Genomic DNA, 22,279 nt, shown 5'->3' on the forward strand with positions numbered 1-22,279 from the left:
AAAAGAGAGGGAATGAGAGAGAAAACACACCCTACTTCTTTTATTGTTGACATCAAATGTTGTGCATTCAAACTCTGCGGTACTGTGGTAAAAATTCATATCACTTCTATCAAATTAAGCAGATGCTAACATGGACTGGTTGTGTGACACCCTCATCCTCAAAAACCATGAAACACAACTTTGCAAGGTAAAAGACTACATTGAAGGTGCACTAAGTTTTTTGTATTATTATTATTCCATCAGCCAAAGTGTCAAATAACAGGACAGGAGGGACACCGAAACAGAGCGCATCAGTGCCCGCACACTTTTTCAGCCGCCTGTGTTATGAAAGGCTTTTCATAAAATCCTTCATAAAATTGTTCTAATCCATGAACATAATGAACCAGCTCTGAGGTGAATCACATCATTACAAACTTTGATTTTAAGCAAAAAATATTTTAAAAAATCAACAAAAAAAGACAAAGTCTGTTTACTCACTGTCTTTCACAAAGACACAACCTATAAATCCCATGAAAAATAAGAATGACGTGTTTAAATAAAAAAATGGCGGAAATACCATTAAAGTTGTTGATTATAAGTATAGAAATAATATATATTCTGTTTATAGCAAAATATTCTGAAATAAATAGTTTGAAGGTAAAGGGAGACTAAATTTGGTGATTCGCAGTCATGGAAATGACCAGTTGCTGCTGGGATCATTTGGCGGGCTTTGTTGGCGACGTTTCTCTGATTAGTTGATCTTTCTCAGTTGGACCAGTGTAGTTGTTACCAGGAATTGCGTTGTTAAACACGATTTTTAAATAAAGTTGCAATACGTGGAATGATTGCTTCAGAAGAAGCATATACTGTACCATTGATGAACAATTTAGAAACTCACGGTAGGTCTGTCTTTAAAGGTTTATAATCATTAAATAATAATTATAATTATCATTAAAAAGACAATTTGAGGAGTCACACCAGGCAAGGTTTGGACGTGTGAAAGGCAAGCCTCGCGTACTTAGCTAGTTTTAATACTTTTTGTGTAATAAACTGGTGAGATTTTAAACACCCTGATTCTTAACTGTTCTAGGTAGACAATATGTCAAAGAATTCAAAATCCTCGGGCTCTGGAGACATTAAAAGACATTTACGTACTCAAGATGAAGCCCCCGAGCAGCAGGCCGCAAGTCTGGGAGCCGATTTGGCCGGTGAGAAGGAAATTTGGCAACAATTAATGAACGTGTCGGCAATGCTGACGAAGGTCTTTGCTGACTTGGACGAGCTTGCTGTACATCGATCGATCACTGCTGTGCAAAAGGCCGTAGTCATGTTGCATTTAACTCGTAGTTGTAGTTGTATAGTGTTCTGTTAAGTGTTGTGTCTGCTGAGTAGGCAGAGTTATTAGGAAGTTTCGCGAGTTCGGTGAAGTGAGGCGAGATCAGATATGAGGCAATAGAAGAAAGAAAGAAGAAATGTAGTGCATGTTATATCGTGAGTCAACGAGGTGAGGTGGATTAAGATTATAAAGCTATCGATCGACACTATAGCACTTAGGTGGTGACCAGTTTGCATTTTAGATGTGATGGGCAGTCGAAGTTGTGTGATCATTTACAGAGGTCGTTGGTATTATCTGGCGAATATCATCGTGTGCGTCATTGCAGATTGTAAGTGTTTATCTGACATTATTTAATCTAATAATCATTGTTTGATATTCTGTTGAATGCATCGATAAGATATTTCCTCAGTTATAAGAGAATTGCTGACATATGATGTTATTATTATATATTTGCGATGTCTCGCGTTCAGTCACGTGAATTGATAACGCAGTTTTTGTTGTACAAATTGTCACAGAAAACTAATTGAACATGTTTGTTTATTGTAGAACCACACATTCGTACACCGATATACAAGTTATCCACGATTATCCAGCTGAACTCTATCACACAAACCTATCGCATACTGAGCCTTGCAGCGCGCGAAGCAACGGGCCTCACGGTTGGAGTTTCATCACGTTAACCCTATCCTGACCAGACCGGGATCCTTGCCGACATGTAACTGCCTGTTCAACTTTCACTGGTGTAGCGCTCCCCTCAGTATGTCTATTGATGAGGGCAGAGCTTTTGGGTTCTTTTAAGGTATTTATCAAATGTGTTTTACCCTGATTACCTCAGTTTTAGATGTTATCTTGGATCTCTCTTTTAAAATACACACATGAACTATTTCTCTAACCTACCTATGAATTCACCTTTCTTAAGCTATAGTTTTAATAAAGATTTTTAACCATAAGTGTCTGTATATGTCTCTCTCAGAATAAAATAATACCCTCTTTCAAGGTAAGTTCTCAAATAACACAACACAAGGTTTTGGAAAAATAAATATCAATTATTTACTCAAAGAAATTATTATCTCCAATAAAATAAGAAAATGAAATAAGAATATGATTGTTCTTTTTTAAACCTTCGATGTAAAATGTCCCTCTTTTTTAAAGAAAATATTATCAATACTGTACCATATAAATGCACAGACAACAATTTAAACCCTATTAACCTCCAAATGGATTAATTCAGAAAACCTCAGTGTACCACTTAAAAGTAACTTAAACCAACATGCTTTGTGGGCCCACACACACCTTAATGCGATCTAAGCCGGCAACCAAAAATATTATAAAACTAAAATACCGTAGCAGGCCTGAAGCGGTGCTTGTGTTCGTTGTGGCCCAAAACTTAATGGCCGTTTCGCTCGTCAGCGAGCAAACAAAATTAAGGATATCTTGAGTTAATGTTTCTGTCCAGTCCTTACCCCCATAGTCACAGTAGCAGGCTCAGCATCCGATTAGCGTTTCAACACGAACTCCGTTTGTTTATCTTTTCTCCTCCACGTTTCCAGTAAAACTCATGAGAGAAGTCCTGGTTGCTCCAAGCTCTGTCTGAGTCTCTTTTCTGTCTTCAGGTCGAAAACAGCGAATAAACCCCTCGAACTGTTCAACTGAGGGAGTCAAACTTTAAACTAGAAAATGTCGCTCACATGTAATGAACGGACTCCAGCCTATACTTCAAGGTGACTAAGCGTTTGCATTAACGTTAGCAGTAACACAAAAGTAAACAGTCTCTGAACTTCGTGTAAAAATTCCTCCTGTTTCTCAATAGGCAGCTTGACACTCTTCTCACTGATTGTCGTGTAAAAAAATCATAAGACACAAGTTACACACTGGTTTGTGCACTACTAATTCACAAATTAACTCAGAAAATCTCTGTCACGCTCACTTCTTTGCTTCACTACTCTTTGTTTCGTCCATACTAACACCAATAATCCACCCGAGCCCTCACTCTCCGCTATTAATTTCAACCTGTTTAAATCACACTATTTATATATTTTGATTATTAAATGATAGGCCTACCTACAAACATCACTTGTCACCTCATGCTTTTTTAACCGGGTTACACCGGGATTGCCCCGCGTCGGCTGATCGACGTCTGAGGACATCTGTACCCTTCTGTCATCGAGTGAACTTCCTCTGAAATACTTTGGACTTCTTAAGACTGAGTTCTTTATTAACATAATTTTCATTACCTTCATATTATTTTGAATCAAGACACATTGGTTTATTGTTTGGTAATTTTACATAGGCCTACGTTGTTTTATTGTGATATATTTACATTTTGTTGATATTGTGAGAAATAATTCATTCTTTCATTTAACTAACTAATACATTGAGTGAATTGAATCCATGACTCTGGCTTCTTTACTCCTCTCTTAGTTACTGGACATTAATTGGAAAATAATCCTCTAAAGGTGATTTAGAACCGTAATAGCAATCAGTGCATACTACAACATTCAATACAACTGCCATGGAGACGAAATTCACTGAGATGGTTACAAGAGTGGGGGATCAACGGAAGGTCGCTTTTGCACTGATGTTCCCTGCCAAATTGAGAACAGATACTATGGATCGCCGCAAAATATTTACATGTCCACAACAAGACATGTCCTTCATAAAGTCAATGGCCTGAGTAAGTTATTTTGTGGTTCTCACGTTGCTGCCAAGTGAGCCTGACTCACTGAACATTCACTTGACCTTCCAAGGAAACTGGGCACCTTTTTTGCTTCTTTTTGTGCTGGTTCCGCCTAGCGGCAGGAGTTTGTTTTGTGGAAAAACACTCCTCCTTATTTGTACTTATGACTCTAACTGGAATTTTTTTTGTGGAGTATTTCTTGCAGGACATTGGAGTGATTGGTCGAATGGGCCGGTCCACTGAACATTCGTTTGACTGCCTAAGGAAACTAACTGAACAGCTTTTATTTTTTATTTATTTTTGTGCTGGATCCGCTAGCGGCTGGAGCTTGTTTTGTGGAGGGACACACCTTCAGGACAGTTATGTGAATGAACATACACTTTCTGTGTGTTTATTCTGCCTATTGGCAGGAGTTTGTTTTATAGATTATCTTCTGTAGTGTAATTCTGTCTCACAAAATTTGTATAGAAACACCAGACATGAGCAATCCGGTGGCAAATTTTGGGAAGATATGGGGTTGACATGTTTTCTTTAGTGCTTGCTCAAGTAAGAGCAGGGGAGTCATAACACTGATAAGTAAGCATCTACGATTCAAATGTCTAAAACTGATTAAAGATAAATTAGGAAGATTCATTATTGACTTAGCAGAAATTCAGGAGCAAAGGTTGATTCTGGCTAATATTTACACAACTAATGCTGATGACCAGGGTTTTTTTATAGATCTTGAAGGGATGTTCCAAGCCGCTGGCACCCTTCGTGATATAATATTGGGAGGAGACTTTAGTCTTTTAGACTCAATCCTTGATCATAGTGAGGCAAAAGTGTGTAAGCCCCCTAGAGCATCATTGACACTTCACAGGATGAGTAAATATCTAGGTCTTACAGATATTTGGAGACTTTTGAACCGATCTGGTAGGGAATAGAATTTATTCTAAAATAGATATTTTTTATATATAACCAAGTCCCTCATTTCATCTGTTGTTGATTGCTCAATTGGAAACATTTTAGTCTCAGATCACACCCTGGTGAGTTTAGAGATGTTGCCACATGCAGAGAAAAGGAAACAATTTAGTTGGCGCTTTAATGTATCCCTTTTGCAAAATCCTGAATTCCAACAAAAGGCTAAAATCAATGTTTATATGGAGACCAATTGGTCCTCTGTATCCTCTGTGGGCATGGCTTGGGAGGCACTTAAGGCAGTTCTTAGGGGTCAAATCATACAGTAGGCCTCATTCACTTCATTCATTCTCGGGTTTCGTTTTGCCCCAGACTCTGTTTTTAGGCAATGGGGTGGTCATCAAAATAGGGGATAAACACATAAAAAATTGGGTTCTTACAGGTGTTATGACAGGCAGACGGGGTTTTACGGGGATGGAATTCGGCTCGAGTGCCCTCATTTCGGGAGTGGTGCACAGAGATGGGGAGGGTGGCAGCTTTTGAGGAGGTGTCATGTAGAAGGCTGGGGATCTGGGATTGATTTGATGGGAAATGGAGCATTTATTTGACTTTTTGGGGGACTCTCAGGGAGGGGCTGTGGAGAGAGAGGCATAGTGTTAGATGTGTATGATTATTATTGTGTGTGTGTGTGTGTGTATTTATTTTTGACCTCGTGGATGTTTGGGGTCAGGGTGGGGTTGGTGAGTGGGGAGGGGTGGTGGAGGGAGTTAAATGTTTGTCAATGTATATTTGTTTTGTTTTTTCTTATATCAATAAAAAATATTAATAGGAAAAAGACAATTTGCCTTTGGAAATATTTAATGCGATTTTTACTGTGAATTATAGTGAATTGTATTAGTCTGTTCATATGATCATAGTAGTTGGTAAACCTCTCCATGAAAATAAAACATTTTATGCTTTTATTAAGGCTAAAGTATACTTCGGTTGTCCAAGTTGCTGATCGCTCCACAAATTTCGTCATGGCCCAGATTTTCTCAACGCACAGACAGTCCTCATCTGTGCGCATTCTGAAATGACTGGAGTCTTCATCTTGTGTGAGTGTGTGTGATTTTGAACATATTTTTCAAAATTGCTATTTATTTCTTATTGTTTAAAACTTTTGTGCCAACCACAGTGTGTTTTGAGCAGTTATTGGGGCTGTCTATGTAGTTTATGGTAAAGGTAAAAAAAGGTCAGTGTTTGATTTTAAGGACTTTTCTGTTGACCTCTGTATGATAAACAATTTTGGCAATGTATTGGGATGCCACTTGATGTCCAATGTAAAATCAGGTTCCTGCAAAACAAGTGCTATGAACAAATGCTATGATTAATCTTCTCGACCTCTTGTTTTCTTTAGTTTAGTAATTCCCATAAGCTGCATTTCTGAGTGTTCAAATGTCTATCATTGTACAGATTATCGCCTCTGAATCCAAAAGTTAGCTCTATCATTGAGATGTTCCTGGAATAACTCTTCTGAAACAGAGAGTGCTGAGGCAGAGGAACTGGCATGAGTTCACATGAAACCAACTCATCATCATAGTGGCATATTTTTGGAGGAAGTACCCAAGATGCAGGATGGCAATGAAAGGTGTTTTATTAAAACAAAACAAAATCAATAAAATACAAACAAAACTCTCACAAGGGAGAAAAAGATAAAACAAGACAACAAAATAAACTAATAAAAACTACTAGAAAACTAAAATTGACAAAACAGGAAACAAAACTCTCACAAGGGAGAAACCAAAATAACAGGAAGCGAAAAACAAACTGACTGGGCAAACTAGACAAAGCCAACACAACTAGACTGAACAAAACAAAATGATCTGACAAGGAAGACAAGGGAAAGGAGAGAATATAAGGGAAAGGAAGGATTGAAACCTGGGGAAACACGAGGGAGAGAAGAAAACACAAGCACATGGGACAACCTGAGAGCTGGATGGAGGAAACTGTAACGACCCTGCCAAAACAAGAATAATACAAGATGAAAATGGCAGGATCATGATACACAGAGATGAATCCGAGAACGATTGTATCTTTTGTCAAATGGGTAATTACTGCACATAGAATAAACTTTATGGAGTTTTGTTCCAGCCCTACAGACAAAGTTGGAGGTGGGAATACTCTAGTTGAAATTTCCCATTCCTGACCTCAGGGTGTTCCAGTCAATCACCCATCACGGTCGCATGTACACATGTCAAATATACTGTCATGCACGAGTTTCCAGATGCTATCTATATAGCTATCCAACTAGTTAATATTTTACGACACAGAAACAATTCAAAATGTCCTGTTGTATCTTTATTGTATATTGCATATTCATACATTTCATACAGTTAAAAATACTTAAAAGTTTGTTTTTATGTATCACAAAACCCAGCTTCGGTACTGTGCATTATATATGACAGTTTAATGCGTATACTGAATAAGCAATTATGCATCTGTGAACTATAAATACGGTAATGAAATTTAAAAATGCTGGATGTAAAAATGTCAAATTTGACAATCAAATCACCCTGCTCAACTGACTTAAAATAATTTAAAATATCTGTATGCAAATGTCACCCAAAAAGGCCATATTCTAATAATAGCTTAAGCCTTTGTTAAAAAATTTAAATAAAATAAAGAAATATTATTAACCATGGAAACAATTGTAAAGTAAACATTAGCATCTATTAAAAAAAATGTTTTATAGAACTGTCACTTGTTTAAAGTCACTGAAAATGCTAAATTAAATGTGTTGAAATATGAACTATGAATGATGATGCATGTGCTAAAGCCTGTGCTAAATTTTTCCATCAAATTATTAGCCCTAGTTTATGTCTTGACATACTATCAGCCAGCCCTGAAAATTCTGTCAGATCTTATTTTCATTCTAAAGTTTAAATTTGATTTATTTTACATGAACTCACTTGATGCAAGTTTCATATGATATTTTTAAACCCTTGTGCCCAATATAGAACACTTCTTCTGGAGTCCAAAACTAAACAGATTAAATTAAATAGAAATGTAGTATAAATATGAAATACCCATTATTTCTCGCTTTTGATGATATAAAAGATGTTATAGATAACCGTAAAAAAGGAAAAGTGAAATTATATCGTGAAAGTTTGAAAGCTCATTTTACAAATATTAAATCAGTTCCTATGGCACAACAGTGTTTGAGATTCCGTCATGATAAAAATGCTCTACTCCAAATCAGCTTAATATCTGTGACAGAATCAGAGAGAGAAAAAACTACTCAATTAAACAAAAAACAAAAAAACACTTAAATGTGTTCCTAAAAATGCTTAATAACACAAGAAGGTTATCAAAGTGCCACTTATTTCATTTATTTGAATTACAGTTACTAGTCACTACAATGACTTGTGCAGGATGTTAGTAGAGTGGACTGTCTATCTGCTGAGTTGCAAACCATCATCAGCACAGGAAATCTTTTCTCTAAACCTTCAGCTTATAGCCAACGTTTCTAACCACCAAGTAACTGCCTCTAAACCCAATGTGTTACAAAGACTGCCAGTACACCTTGAACCACAACAATAGCTAGTCCCTGCATAAACAATTTTGTAAACAAACCATATATTAATAACACACCTAACACAATAGCACATGTTGCATGTAAAGAGTGCAGTTTGAGTAAAATATGTACTTACATGCCTTTTTGAAGTGGTGTTGGCGTAGTGGGCTCAAGCACATAACTGGTAATGAGAAGGTCGAACCACTGCCACCACCATTGTGTCCTTGAGCAAGGCACTTAACTCCATGTTGCTCCGGGGAATTGTCCCTGTATTTAGTGCACTGTTAGGCGCTTTGTATAAAAACGTCTGCAAAATGCATAAATGTAAATGTTTATATTTCTGTTCATTTATCTGCCTTATATGGTAATTTTTACTTTTCACTATTTGCGTGACAGAAATCTATAAAAGTATATCAAGCGCTATATTTTACATTTTACAATATCTTCATAGTTTGTTCGAGCACAAGTTTTACAAGTGTGCTGAAAATGTGTGGTGCTACTGTAAAGCAACACGACCAGGAAACCACAGCTGATCGCAAAAGATCTCAGAAAAGCTCTGTGCATTTCTAACTGTTTTTATTTTCAGACTCAATAGTAAAAATAAATCTGATCAAGCAACCACTGTCAGTGCCAAAAAATTATTCTCACTTCATTTTTTAACTGCTTGAGTGGTGCTGTTTCTCTCAGTTTAATGTGTACAGGAAGTAACAGTGTTTACTTGCGATTAAGAGAATACACATTTGATTAGCTTTGCATTCGCTGACTGAGCACTGTGCTTTACTTCACTAATTGCTCTGAACATTTTATTTCACTTTTTTTTTCTTTTCTTATTTTTATCAAAATTATTATTATTTATTGTATTTTTTATTATTATTTATTTATTTTTCCCGTGTGATTTAAAAATGGACTTAAGTGTTTTTTATTTTATTATCACCATTGGGTATGAAATGTAAATAATATAAATAAACTTGCCTTGCCTCCTTACATTTTATTTCATATTTTTGCAGTCAGGTGTTCACAAAATATATTGTAAAAACTCCTGTTAATAATCCTGGAATGTTTTTAATTATGAGGATTTAAACTGCAGACCAGCTCTGGTATTTATTCCCTCATTTGCTCTAAATCATGTCCCTCAAACTGTTTTTGATACTGATGCAGGGATATATACTCAAGATTCCAGTTATTCTCAGTTGAGGATTTTAAGTCTGATAAATCTTTTCTCTTTGTGATACATTTGGAATAGGAAATAGAGAGAAAGAGAGAGAGAGAAACGTGTTATTGCATTTTGTGGTTTCTAAGCATGTGACAGACTAGTTCTAAAGTTTGCCCATCACTTGTGCACAGATGGCAAGCAGCACAGAGATGGCACTCTTTGATGTTACAATGAGCTCAGCAGGTGATTATGGCTTGGACAGCAACGACCATGATCATTATTTCATACTGAACTCAACGGATGACTATGTCTACTATGACCCTATTGAAAACGAACCGCTGCCCATGTCCCATGTCTACATTCCTGTGCTATACTACATCATGTTCTTTGCTGGCTTCTCAGGAAACCTGTTTGTCATTGTGGTTGTAGGCAATCGGCGTAAGAGAAATGGCCGACTTGTGGACACCTTTGTACTGAACCTGGCACTTGCTGATCTTGTGTTTGTCCTCACATTGCCGCTGTGGGCTATCGCGGCTGGTCGCCATGAGTGGCCCTTCGGCGAGCTACTGTGCAAGATTAGCAGCTTCATCATTGCTGTCAACCGCTTTTCCAACATCATCTTCCTCACTTGCATGAGCGTGGACCGCTACCTGGCTGTAGTGCGCCTAATGGACTCTCAGTTCCTCCGGAGCACCAAGTGTGCGCAGATCACCTGCGGCATTGTGTGGATCGTTTCTTTTCTCCTGGGAATTCCATCATTGGTGTACCGTGGATTGACAGACGGCACATTGTGTTCCGAGGATTCGAAATCCTTGTTTGTCCAAGGAATTAATCTTCTGACGATAATTCTAACTTTCCTGCTACCCGTACTGATTCTAGGCCTCTGTTATGGGTCAGTTTTGGTAAACCTGCGCCGGCATAGTTTCGCTGCAGCAAACTCCCGTGCAGAAGCCAGACGACGGCACTCTCTGAAAATCGTATTCACCATAATTTCAGTCTTTCTAGTCTCCTGGCTTCCTTTCAATGTGTTTAAGAGTATGCAAGTAATCTTACTTCTAAGTGCAGGAGAACTAAATGAGGATAAAAGGATGCTCATAAATAGTGGACTCACACTGTCCTGCTGCCTGGCATTTCTCAACAGTTGTGTAAATCCAGCCATCTACTTGTTCCTGGATCAGCATTTCAGGCGCAGAGCCTACGTTCTGTGTCTGACCTGCCTGGGTCAAGGAGATGCGCACCAGAGCTACATCTCCTCTAATTCTTTCTCTAACGGCACCTCTGAAACCTACCCTGGAAATTCGTCTAGCCGTGGACGCCTTTTTTCACTCACTCAAAAGAAGTGAATTCTGCTTTTTAGTCAGCTCTTTCAAGAAAGCTTGGTCTCTCTATAAATGAAACTATCAAATGAAACTAACACATACAGTATTCATGATGTTATTTCACTTTTAGTAATAAAAGGCAGTAATATGCATCAATTAATCATAGCATTGCATTTATTAACCATAGTGAATTTAATGTAAATGTTGCATGGAATTTTTGTATTTTGTATGTATTTTATATATACTTTTGAGCAATGCTCCATCCATTTCTTTACTTAATTTCTTTGACTGTATTGTTTGTATAGACTATATTGTTGAAACTTTAATTTAACGAACAAGATCATTTTAAATAAATTGTTTGAAATTATTTGCAAGAAATGTAAGTATATATTCAAAGATTTGACATTTTAACTAAGCAATCCAATAATTTTTAATAATAAAGAAAGCACCAGTAATCTACATGGCCATTATGTCTAGCAATTTAGTGCTGATTATGAATATAAAATATTTATTAAGTTTATACCTAGACAGACCTCAGACTTTGTTGTATTTAATTGTGTTTGAATTATAATTTTATAAAGGGTCATTATACCATAAATTAAACTATTTAATTTACATTTTTACTCTATTTAAATTACAAATTTACATTTAATTAAATTTTCAGGTGTTGAGAAACAATGTCATGCTGTTGCTATTATTTAGTAAAAATGCCTACCGTTCTTCTGTCAAGAAAACAACCTTTTATCATTTAGCATCCTTCTTACTGCTTCAAAACCATGGCAGCAAAGCACTGGTCAGTCACGGTCACTATAACTATCACTGAACAAATGAGTATAGCAATGATATTACACAAGTCTTTCGTTTTATTCTATACAATTTTTCTCATGAGAAAATGTGTGGGCTGCTAAAACTTTAGAGTTCAATGGTTCACACTTGGTTGCATGGCATCGTAGTTCCCCCTCTAAATGAATCACATAGCAAGTTTTGAGAGAAAATGGTTCAAACACGAACCACTAAGAAGGCAAACTTAGGTCACAACTTTCATCTCTAGTCTGCCCAGCATAGAAAAATTAGAAAATGCCGTTAATGCTGTGAACTTGACAAGAGTGTGTGAAAGAGTACCGGAAAAAAAACACACCAACAAAAAAGTGCTTAAGAAAACCTGCCAGCTATGCAAAGGTCTTTATGTTGCATCGATGGCAAATCAAAAGTTACATAGTTATATATAAATATTAATATATTTAATATATTTACACAAATAAAAATATACAGTATGTGACCATTTAAATTTTGATGATTATGAATTTGAAGGCATTGTACTTTGCTGGAGCTGCATTAACAAACCCTGACTTAGAATTTGCAGTATAAAAATTATACTTAAATGTAAAAAAAAGAAACAAAAGAAAGAAAATAAATTAATGAATAAATAATTAATATTAATGAATTGACAAGGAGTTAACAAGTCAAAAACAAGTGCCATCTTCTGTGATTCATTTCAGCATTGAGTGGGATGTTTCTGAAAGTTGAATGGTTCAGTGCTTACTTCAGTGGCACATCAGTATGCAGATAAATCATCAGTGCCCGAAAGGTGCCCATTATCAAAAAACTGCACATTCTGCAAATTATAATACAATCAAGCAGCAGTCTATTTATATATTCTTTAGATTTGCATTTTTATTTAATTTTATTGCTTTCTGTTTAATTCCAAATGCTATACAACCCATTAGACCAGATACTCAAGTAAACGCTTTGTTTTTCAAATTGTCCAGCCACAATTTTAATAAAAAAAATTATTAATCAAAACCTTATTGGCTTCTTCTTAATATGTGTGGGCAAAATGAACATATCAACGTGTCATACCTAAGATAGTGTTCTTAGATCAAATGGGTATGACCTATGATCCTCTTTCACCAGTTTTACAACTGCCCTCCTCACTCATAGTAAGCTGACATCAAAGCCCTTGTGAGAATGTTATTTCAGAAACATTCTCATGCTCTTTTTTTCCTGCATTACAGTCAGCGCTGCGACCAGCTACTCTCAGTTTGATTGTGAATTATCTTTCATACTGTGTTTCACTGTCCACAAATCTGAGGACACAACGAAATGTTTTAGTATTAGTAAAACTGAAAGGTTGGCAAGCGATATGAGATTGCAATCAGTTTTGTTTTTTTAACTTAGGCATTTTAAAAAAAAAAAACGGAAGGAAAGAAACACACAATAGCCTTTCTGTTTCCTGTTATTGAAAATGGTGTGCTTCCAACAGGTAAAACATGTACACGATGGATATAGAAATATACTGTATAAGCAATATATATATATATATATATATATATATATATGTGTGTGTGTGTGTGTGTGTGTGTGTGTGTGTGTGTGTACATGGATGGATGGATGGATGGATGGATGGATGGATGGATGACTCTGTGCACTGCAAATACAATAATGAATATGGTAAAATGTCTTAAACTTTTTCATGTATTTAGTGCAACCACAATGTTAATTATTTTTGTGTATTTTATATTCCACAAAATAAAGTCATACAAGTTTGGAACAACATCAGGGTGAGTAAATTATTACAGAATTTTTATTTACTGGTGAACTATTCCTTTAAATAATTTCTGTGCTGCCTGAGGCCTACATCACTTTTTACTCTCATTTGTGAAATCTGTTTGCTGAGCTTTGAGTATAATATGTGGAAAACTACAAAAAAAAAAACAGTCACATAGAAAAGTTAATGTGGGGGGGGGGCTATTAGGTTGCAAAGCCACTCTCTAGTTTGATCACCTGATACTTTGCAGCTTTTGTCTAGTGTTCCCCATACCTCTCCTGGAGGCCCCGAACACATTTTTTATGTCACCATTATCTACTCCAGGACAGGTTTGAGAACCACTGGTCTAAAAAAAATCCCTTAATTTTAACCACAGAAACTATGTATATCCCCAGCATTCATCCACACAGGAAACATATTTTCACAAGTTTTGACTCATAACACCTTTGATATACTCACAGTGGTAAAAAACTTTAGCACGTATAAGCTTGTATATAACAGACAGAAAGAAAAAAAAAGTTTTCATTTATAATATAAAATCTGCAGGGCAAATATACATTTTTGTAAAGGCTATATGGTTAATGCAGACCAGTTGTGGAACCCATTTGGTAGCATACAGGTTTATATTGTGTTATCACACTTGGGCATGATATTTAAAGATGCCATTCTACTGCACTAATATTTCTTTTTTTCATGTGCTTTGGTGTGCCAAAACCTGTGTGAGTAATCTGTGAATCATCATGGTATAATTTAGCCCAAAGTTACTGTATGCATGAACTATATATAATCCTTTGAATTAAATTTTAGGTTAATGACTAAGCTTGATTAACTGCAAAGTAAATATTTCATTTTTAGAAGAGTGGGCTTGTTTTAAAGACTTCCCTGTAAGGCCTAGGGTTGCCACCCCTGTAAAATACCCCCTGATTGAAATCACACATTAATGATAAGTTCTACATGGAAAATATGGATCAGAACATTGTACATGCCAAACACAGATATGTTCTAAATAGGTACACACACAAAAGTGAGGTCTCAAAAAGATCAAATGAGGTCACCAATTTTAAGTGTAAATCGATGTATTCTGTGCAGAATTCTGCAGCTGGTTTTATAGACTTGAGTACACAAAATATCCACAAAGATGTGCCACATTACAATATTACAATGCTTTCAATTAATTACCTTACACCTTCTGCTAATTACAGATGATCGGCAATCTTGGTCTTGTGCTTGATTTTTTATTTATTTATTTTTATCATTTGACTCAGGCTTCTTCCATTTGAGGTTCGTACTAATCGAAGAAAACTCAATACTGTCCTCTAGCGTTACGCTTTAAAAAACATGTTGTGAGTTTTGTCAAACTGCAAATGTTACGTTATTCATTCAAACATGGATCCAGTTGTTATTCAAATGCTTAAGAGGAATTCTAATGGATTCTTATTTTTACATTCTTGTTCTTACGACGCTTTACTTATTAAATAAGAATTTCATAAAAAAAAGTTTTTTTTTTTAAATAAATTATATCATGATTACCCTATTCCACACTCAAGCCTACTTTCCCCATGTCTCTGTTTCTACAACTGATACATGAGCCTTTTACTTTTATACAGTCTCCTTTTCAAAGGTGAAACCTTTCATATGTTAATAAAAAAGGCATCAGGACCATGCAACATGCAGCCCCATAATGGCACATAACACTTTAACTTTAAAAAGATGCCAAATTACAAAAGCCCCCATTTCCTGTTTAATACAGTGCCTATGTGTAAAACGTATTTAGATAGTTAAAGAATGTTCCCGGGTTCAAGTTAAGCTCAGACAACAGAATATTTGTGTTGGACAAAAACACAAAAATAAATGGTCTCATCTCTTTGTTTATAAAATAATAATAATAATAATAATAATAATAATATTAATAACAATATAAGCAAAACTCTTGGGTAGTAAGGCACTTCAATGGAAGTAAGTGAATTCATTCCATATTCCTTAAAATACACATTATTTGTGTAAACACGATTTCAGTGTGATATAATAGCTTGCTAACCTTATTTGTGAAAAGTTAGATTCAATATCACTGCATCATTGCCATGACAATGACGCGTAAGCCTATCATACTAAAATCACGTTAACATATATAATGTTCACGTCTTGCTGCAACTTTTGAAACAGAGTGTATTTTAATGTTTATGAACTGGCCCCATTCATTTCCACTACAAGTGATTTATTGTAACCACGATGTTTGCTTTTAGTAAATAAACGAGGGACATTAATTTATTTTTATTTTATTTTTATTATTTTGTGGCAATCAAAATAATGCTACAAATGGTGTCGATTGAGCTTAACTTGTATTGAACCCAAAACAAAATCTGAGACCGTATTCGCTGCCCTACATGTTTTCAGTCTGCGCTGTGTTAAGTTTGTGAAGGGTGAGGGAAGTACCATTTTTTCATGGGGGTGCATGGTTGTAAGTTACCATAATAGTGCTCTCGTAAAACACACGGAATACACGTCTCGTACTTTTTCAGATCGATTTGATGATAATATATTTTTTTAATTTTCTCCCTAATGTCGGTATCATGAATGAGAATCTACGCGCCAAGCAGTGTGGTTTGGTATCGTCCATTCTTCAGCGTCTCGCTTACATCATTTTGGAATGCGGGCGATGAAGAAAGCGTGGAAAAGTAGTATTCCATAGTAATGCGTTGCGCAATGCTTTGACGACTCTCCGTAGATTCTCCTGTTGTTATGACGACTAAAGGTATAGTCATATTTTTCACTTTCACATTTTCATACACTTTCTTCGCCTAAACAAACACTCAGCACAAGATGAAAAGTGAGCTTATTCACCACTGCCACTTCAACCTAAGTTTTGCAACTATTCAAAAGCTTCAAACTATTCAGTGTTAGACATATGGAAAGGACAGTGACGAATGCTATAGTTGCTTTTCTTTTTAAAGCGCTTTGAAACGCATAAACTAGTGTATGGTAGTACAAAGTAACATTACCTCGACATTCGCCTTTTTAAATTATTCTGGAAGTAGCAGTAAACAATCGACATGTTTAACAGTTTCCTGTAAAATACATAGATTCTGTGTTTTTTTTTTTTTTACACAGATATATGAAGCCTGTATATTGGATCCTTATTCTCTTCTGACCAGGAATCACATAATAACAAATAATTTTGCATCTCTTAAATAAGTATATTAATATCTTCCATGATATTAATGATTGTTTACATACTATTTTTATTACTCTGTGAAATATATTGTGTCAGTATGGGTTTCTTGATTGTGCTGTTCATGTACCACCAAATACTGAAATAGTCTGCATTTGTGATTGTTGTGTATGTGGAAGTACAGTGTTTTATATTTTCTGTGTAGAGAAGTTGCAAAGCTTTGTTTAAAGCCCAAGGAGGAAAGAGACTTGCACAGGTATTTTGCTGCAGCATGAGAATCATATTTTTTCATTGTCTATATATGGAAAACATTTTACACACCATTCATTTATTCAGTTGGGAACACTCATGATCCTGTTTCAGAATATCTGTTTTAAGATCAGTTAGTCACTGGTCTTAAAACAGATTATTTTATTTAAAGACATTGAAATTCTGCCATCATTTACTCACCCTCATGTTGTGAAAGAAAGTCAAATGAGGGGGAGTGACTGACTGATGACAGAAATTTCAGTTTTGGGTAAACTAGCCCTTTAATCTCACCAACCACTTTAAGTTCAGCTTTTTATCTATTAGAGTCAATGTACTAAACTCACATTCATTCCACTGTTCACGCATCTCTTTCTTGCACACAAGGAACAACATTCCTGATGTAATGCTGGGGAATCCGGTGGTGAGTTTGACTCAAAGTGTAAGTGTTTTGCAGCAGAATGATTTGAGTGGGCAGGCATCAGAGGGAGGTGTGTAGACCAGTGAACGTGAATAGCTCTGGAATCTGTGGCTTTGTTGGTTCATAGCCAGGGTTGGCCAAAACGGAGCCATGCTGTGTGTGTATTGTGTGCTGCAGACAACTCAGTTTCAGGGCTCTCATTAGTACCTCTGAACATATCTGGAGAGCACAATGACATGCACTGTGGTGATGTTTCAATTTCCTCCACATGTGCGGCAGCATGTTTCTATTAGATCTCACTGTTTGCTGGGACACAGCAACAGTAAGAAATTGCATTTGTTGATTTTTGTTTGTTTGTTCAATGAATTCTATGATATTCTTAACTTCCTGGCTCAAATGTCAGCACATTATAATTCCAGGTACTTTTTTATCCCATACAAAATACTGGTAAAAACATTTGTTCCAAAACCAAAAAATTATTTAAATATTTGGTGACTTCCAGGAGCCTCATGCATCATTCCCTTCCCTTAACTCAACTTTTGTATGCCTGAAGGAAAACCTATTTTAATACAAAATGGCATAACTGTTACATGGCCACTTATGTAAAATATAAACTGTACTGTGTGGTGACACAGAGACTAAACAGGAATAGACTAAAGCCATAATGTAACCATAACAGACTGATCTCAAAGGAACATTGTACTTCCTCATGGATAAATTAGGGAAGATTAAAACATGACACTGTTTTCATGAATAAAAGCGTATCTTGAAGGTGTGCTCAGTAATTTTTTCTTCATTAAAGTTTAACAATTAAAGAAACTTGTACTTTCAAAAATAAATACATTCTCTGCAAATAGCACAAATCTACAATGGCAACTCTGTCTACTGTAACTATATTATTGCTTTTGCATGATGCTACATCCATGCCACTAAAGCTGGGTTTCTATCCAAATGTTTAGAATTTTTAAGCGTATTTCTTATTTTACGAAAGAAAATGCAAATCATTGCATGTTTCCATCTACATGCAAATAATTTTGTGGGAGCCTGCCTTGTCATGATTTAGCAGCTGAACGATCCCCTTGCTTTGGAGTTGTATTTGCGGTATCAGAGCAATTGTACATTGTTTTATTAAAGAGATAGTTCACAATATTTCAACTCTGTAGGTCCAAGCCATCAAATCGGTTTTGGGTTAGAACAGACCAAAATGTCATTCCGTTTTGCTATAAATCTTGACAGCAGTTTCCTTGGCGATTGTGATTTCAAGCTTGATTATGCTCATCCCCTGAGCCTTCTGGTCTCCTTATGCCAGGGTCGGCAGAGGCTATAACATTAATGTGAAGAGAAGAAAAAAAAAAAAAAAAAAAGCTAAACTGTTAATTCAGCCAACCCTAAGGATTAGTACGGTTTAACAAGTTAACTAGTTTAATGTGCGTTAAACTTGATCAGTTACTGTCAACCTTAAAGCATTTTTAGCATCGATTTAGCTAGCTACGTATAGCCATACATCCAAACAATATCATATGTTATGTAGGTCCCAGTTTATAGGACTGGATATGTCACCACTCACAGAAATGTTAATTTAACATGTACACAAGCATGTACCTCTACAAGTTAGCCGATATTTTTTGTTGGTTTGTTTGCTAAACGCTAACCTTACCTGTCGGTGTCCGAGTCATAGCGCTGCTGCATTCATCAGTAGTTTTGGAGGAGGACTCGTGTGGTGGGCATGTTGAAGGAAGCTCTGTGGAAGGACACTGAGAGGATGACTGCACCGGCTCGGTCTTCTTGCAGTCGAAGACGGAGCAACTTGCTGCTCTTAACTTTATTCTGTGCACTGTCAAGTGCTTCATCAGATTTGTCCTGTTGCCGGTCTTGGCAGCAATTATTTTGTCACAAATATTGCATCGTGCTCTGTTGGCATCAAACCTGGTGAAATGTAGCCACACTTTTGATCTTTTCCACATCTTTTCCATCTATGGGGGTCGAGACGCATACACACTACAGCCTCACGTGTGAGCTGTGTCTCCGGGCGTAACTGGCATAAACTAGTGTTTTTCCTTGATGCCCAAACACAGCCAATCACCGTCACTTTTAGATTTGGGCACATCTAGCATGCTACATGCTTATCACTGACGTTGACAAAATTAACCCCTTAGTTATCAAAATTTGTACTCAATTGTTTAGAGGCAATTCGGTCCGTGCCTAAAATGTATCAAACTCGATACCCAGCCCTATGTGAAACTGATTTCCAGAGTTTATGTACATTTCAAGCATTTCTATTCAGGTTTTCTTAAGCACAAATGTTTAATTTGCATAGAAATAGTCAATTTATTATCTCATGAGAATTCGTAAGAACCGCACAAGATGGAGAATTCTTAAGAAATCTTACGACTTTGTTCGTATGAAAACGAACGACTTATACACCAATCACATACACTTCTCTCTTCTCTTTTAAAACTCCCATATTTCCTTTGTTCTGTCATACACAAAACATAGTTATTTTATTACATTTGTATTAATAATGATTTTTTTGTCAACGATGGCACCGCAGATGGCCGCCTCGGTGTGGAGCTGTCCAATTCCTTTGTTGTTTTTGTTTGTTTGTCCTGTGTTTAGTAATCTTTTTCCAGTCAGTTTTACTAGGGACGAACTGCTGAACATTCGGCAGCACATACCAGATAATCTTTTCCCAGTTTTTGAATATTCTGACGTTTTGCTGGACATTTTATTCGGAGGCATTTTATTCGCTGTGTTGTTTAAACGTGCTACGAGACGCAGGCGAGGGAAACGAGCCAGCACGCTGGTTAAACTCCGTCAGCGCGGCATTCGAACAGGGTATCTCTGCTCTCTTCCCAACAACACTGACGAACTACATCTCCTCACACTTACTAATAAGGACTTCTCAAACTCTGGTGCACTGTGCTTCACAGAAACCTGGCTGAGTGAAGCCATTCTGGACACGCATTACATATGCCGGGCTTCCAGCTGTTCAGAGCAGATCGCATTGCGGAGTTAACATGGAAAACGAGAGGCGGTGGAACATGCTTTTACAGCAATGAAAGTTGGTGTACAGATGTAACAATGTTAAAGAAGATGTCTTAATCTGGAAACGATCTTTATTAACTGTAAGCCGTTCTACTTGCCACGGGAGTTTTATTCGTTTATTCTGGTGTGTGTTTACATTCCTCCAAACACATCTGGGAACATAGCGCTGCAACAGCTGGCTGATCAAATCACAGATACAGAACAACAATACCCAGACTCAGTTATTATTATTCTTGGGGATTTTAACAAAGCAAATCTCACACGTGAACTGCCCATATACAGACAGCACATTACATGCCCCACCAGAGACAGGAATATATTGGATCACTGCTCTGCCCTGCAAAAGCAAAAGACCTTAACTCACTAGAGTGTGAAACTGAGAAAAATGACTTTAAAGTTTCTTTTTTGTCCAGACAAAAGTATTATAGGTAGGACTCCCAAAATTTCACAACTAGTTGCTATACAGAAGAAATGTTTGTATGCAAAAAATCTTGAGCTCAAAATTGACCTTTGACCCTTGTTTGGCAGTTAATTTACTCTGCCTTTGTATCATGTGCCAAAAATCAGGAGTCATGCAAAGGCAAAAGGCCGTAACTGACATATAATCAATATTTACTTGCTGTTCACCATACTTACATCCATTATAAGAACACCTAACCAAGGTCTAGTCATCATGGTATTTGTTTTAAATTATATAGAAGACCTTTGGTTGTTCCTATTTAGTGCTATAATGATCAGGATAGTGCGGCAACACTAACACAGTTAAACAGTATAACAGATAAGTTACTTTGCAGTACAGTATGTACAGTATGAATAAATACAATACATATTTTCACAATAAAGATAATTTAATTATAATTGAATACAAAGGTATATGTATTTAAATGCAAGATATAGAGTAATAATTAATTAAACATTAGACCAATACATTAGAGATTAGAGACTGCTCATTCCAAGTTTTTTACTGCTCCAAATAAAATCTTACTGAAAGCTAATTTTTTGAGATATCAACCTAAAATTTGGAACACAACTTGTCCATAGGTATATATGACAAAGCATTCTTGAAATACAACCATTTAAGTTTGGATAGTGATTTTCATGTCTATGCGAAAAAAGGGGAGGGGTGACAGTTAAAGGGTTAAACTTTGAAGTCCAAACTGCTCAAGATGCTCAGTCAACGAACTTGACTTGGATTACTACTTTTTAATTCTGAGATAATATAGACAGAGTATACCGAAAAAAAGTTGGAATTACTTTTACTATTTAGGTTAGCCTACTTTGTACGGACGTTAGCGATAACCAGCTGTAAAATCTGACGTGAACACCTGCAAGAAGGAAATATGGCTCAAACACGTATGGATTGTTGTGGATACAGCAGATGACGTGCATTGCTATGGATTATATCTTCTATGGATTATATCGAATTGCATGGAAAGGTAGGATGCCTCTGTATTTAATATTTGGTTTTCAGCATCTGATGTGAGGCGAGTGTCAACGTTAGCGCTAATTTACGTGACACCGATTAAATTTAGCTAGCTCCGGGCTGTCACTGACATTGACAGATCTGAACCATCGCCCTATCACATCGCTAACACAGAGTAATAATACAAACAAGCAGTCGGCAGCCTACACTTTATTTCAAAGATGTGTCATGTGTATGTTACGCGGTTTGGTGACAATAAAAGAGCGGTAATCTTTGACAGTATGACAAAGCCAGAGTACAGTAACATCACAGCGGCACCGTAACATCTCTCTTGATGCCAGGCGAAACAAAGTCAGAACACCTTAAACTCAAATTCAGCGTGCCGGAACAAAGGCTAAGAGCCGTAACAACTGTTACGGCGTTCTGCTGTGGTTTCTCGTATGGTTTTGGATGTTACGGTTGTCATAGCCCTTTAATTTCTCGTTAAAACAATCAAATTGACTCACGATATTT

The 22,279-nt window shown here is 36.5% G+C and overlaps 2 protein-coding genes and 1 long non-coding RNA gene across 3 annotated transcripts in view; all 3 read left to right on the forward strand.

The window, feature by feature from the left end:
- Nucleotides 1–1,309: 1,309 nt before the first annotated feature.
- Nucleotides 1,310–5,590, forward strand: LOC127632957 (uncharacterized). Its single transcript, XR_007969154.1, has 3 exons — nucleotides 1,310–1,643; nucleotides 1,862–3,036; nucleotides 3,737–5,590. It is a non-coding gene; the product is annotated as an uncharacterized LOC127632957 (long non-coding RNA).
- Nucleotides 5,591–9,786: 4,196 nt separating this feature from the next.
- Nucleotides 9,787–11,171, forward strand: gpr25 (G protein-coupled receptor 25). The gene has a single exon (XM_052111885.1). It carries the CDS (start codon nucleotides 9,787–9,789, stop codon nucleotides 10,936–10,938), a length of 1,152 nt encoding a protein of 383 aa, XP_051967845.1. The 3' UTR covers nucleotides 10,939–11,171.
- Nucleotides 11,172–16,089: 4,918 nt separating this feature from the next.
- The window catches only part of inavab (innate immunity activator b), a 31,402-nt gene continuing 25,212 nt past the window's right edge, over nucleotides 16,090–22,279 (forward strand). Inside the window, exon 1 of the mRNA XM_052110918.1 lies at nucleotides 16,090–16,214. The gene's annotated coding sequence lies outside the window, so the exon portion shown is untranslated. The remainder of the gene's footprint in view (nucleotides 16,215–22,279) is intronic.

Source organism: Xyrauchen texanus, chromosome 39, assembly GCF_025860055.1.
Source record: "Xyrauchen texanus isolate HMW12.3.18 chromosome 39, RBS_HiC_50CHRs, whole genome shotgun sequence".
Taxonomy (NCBI): domain Eukaryota; kingdom Metazoa; phylum Chordata; class Actinopteri; order Cypriniformes; family Catostomidae; genus Xyrauchen; species Xyrauchen texanus.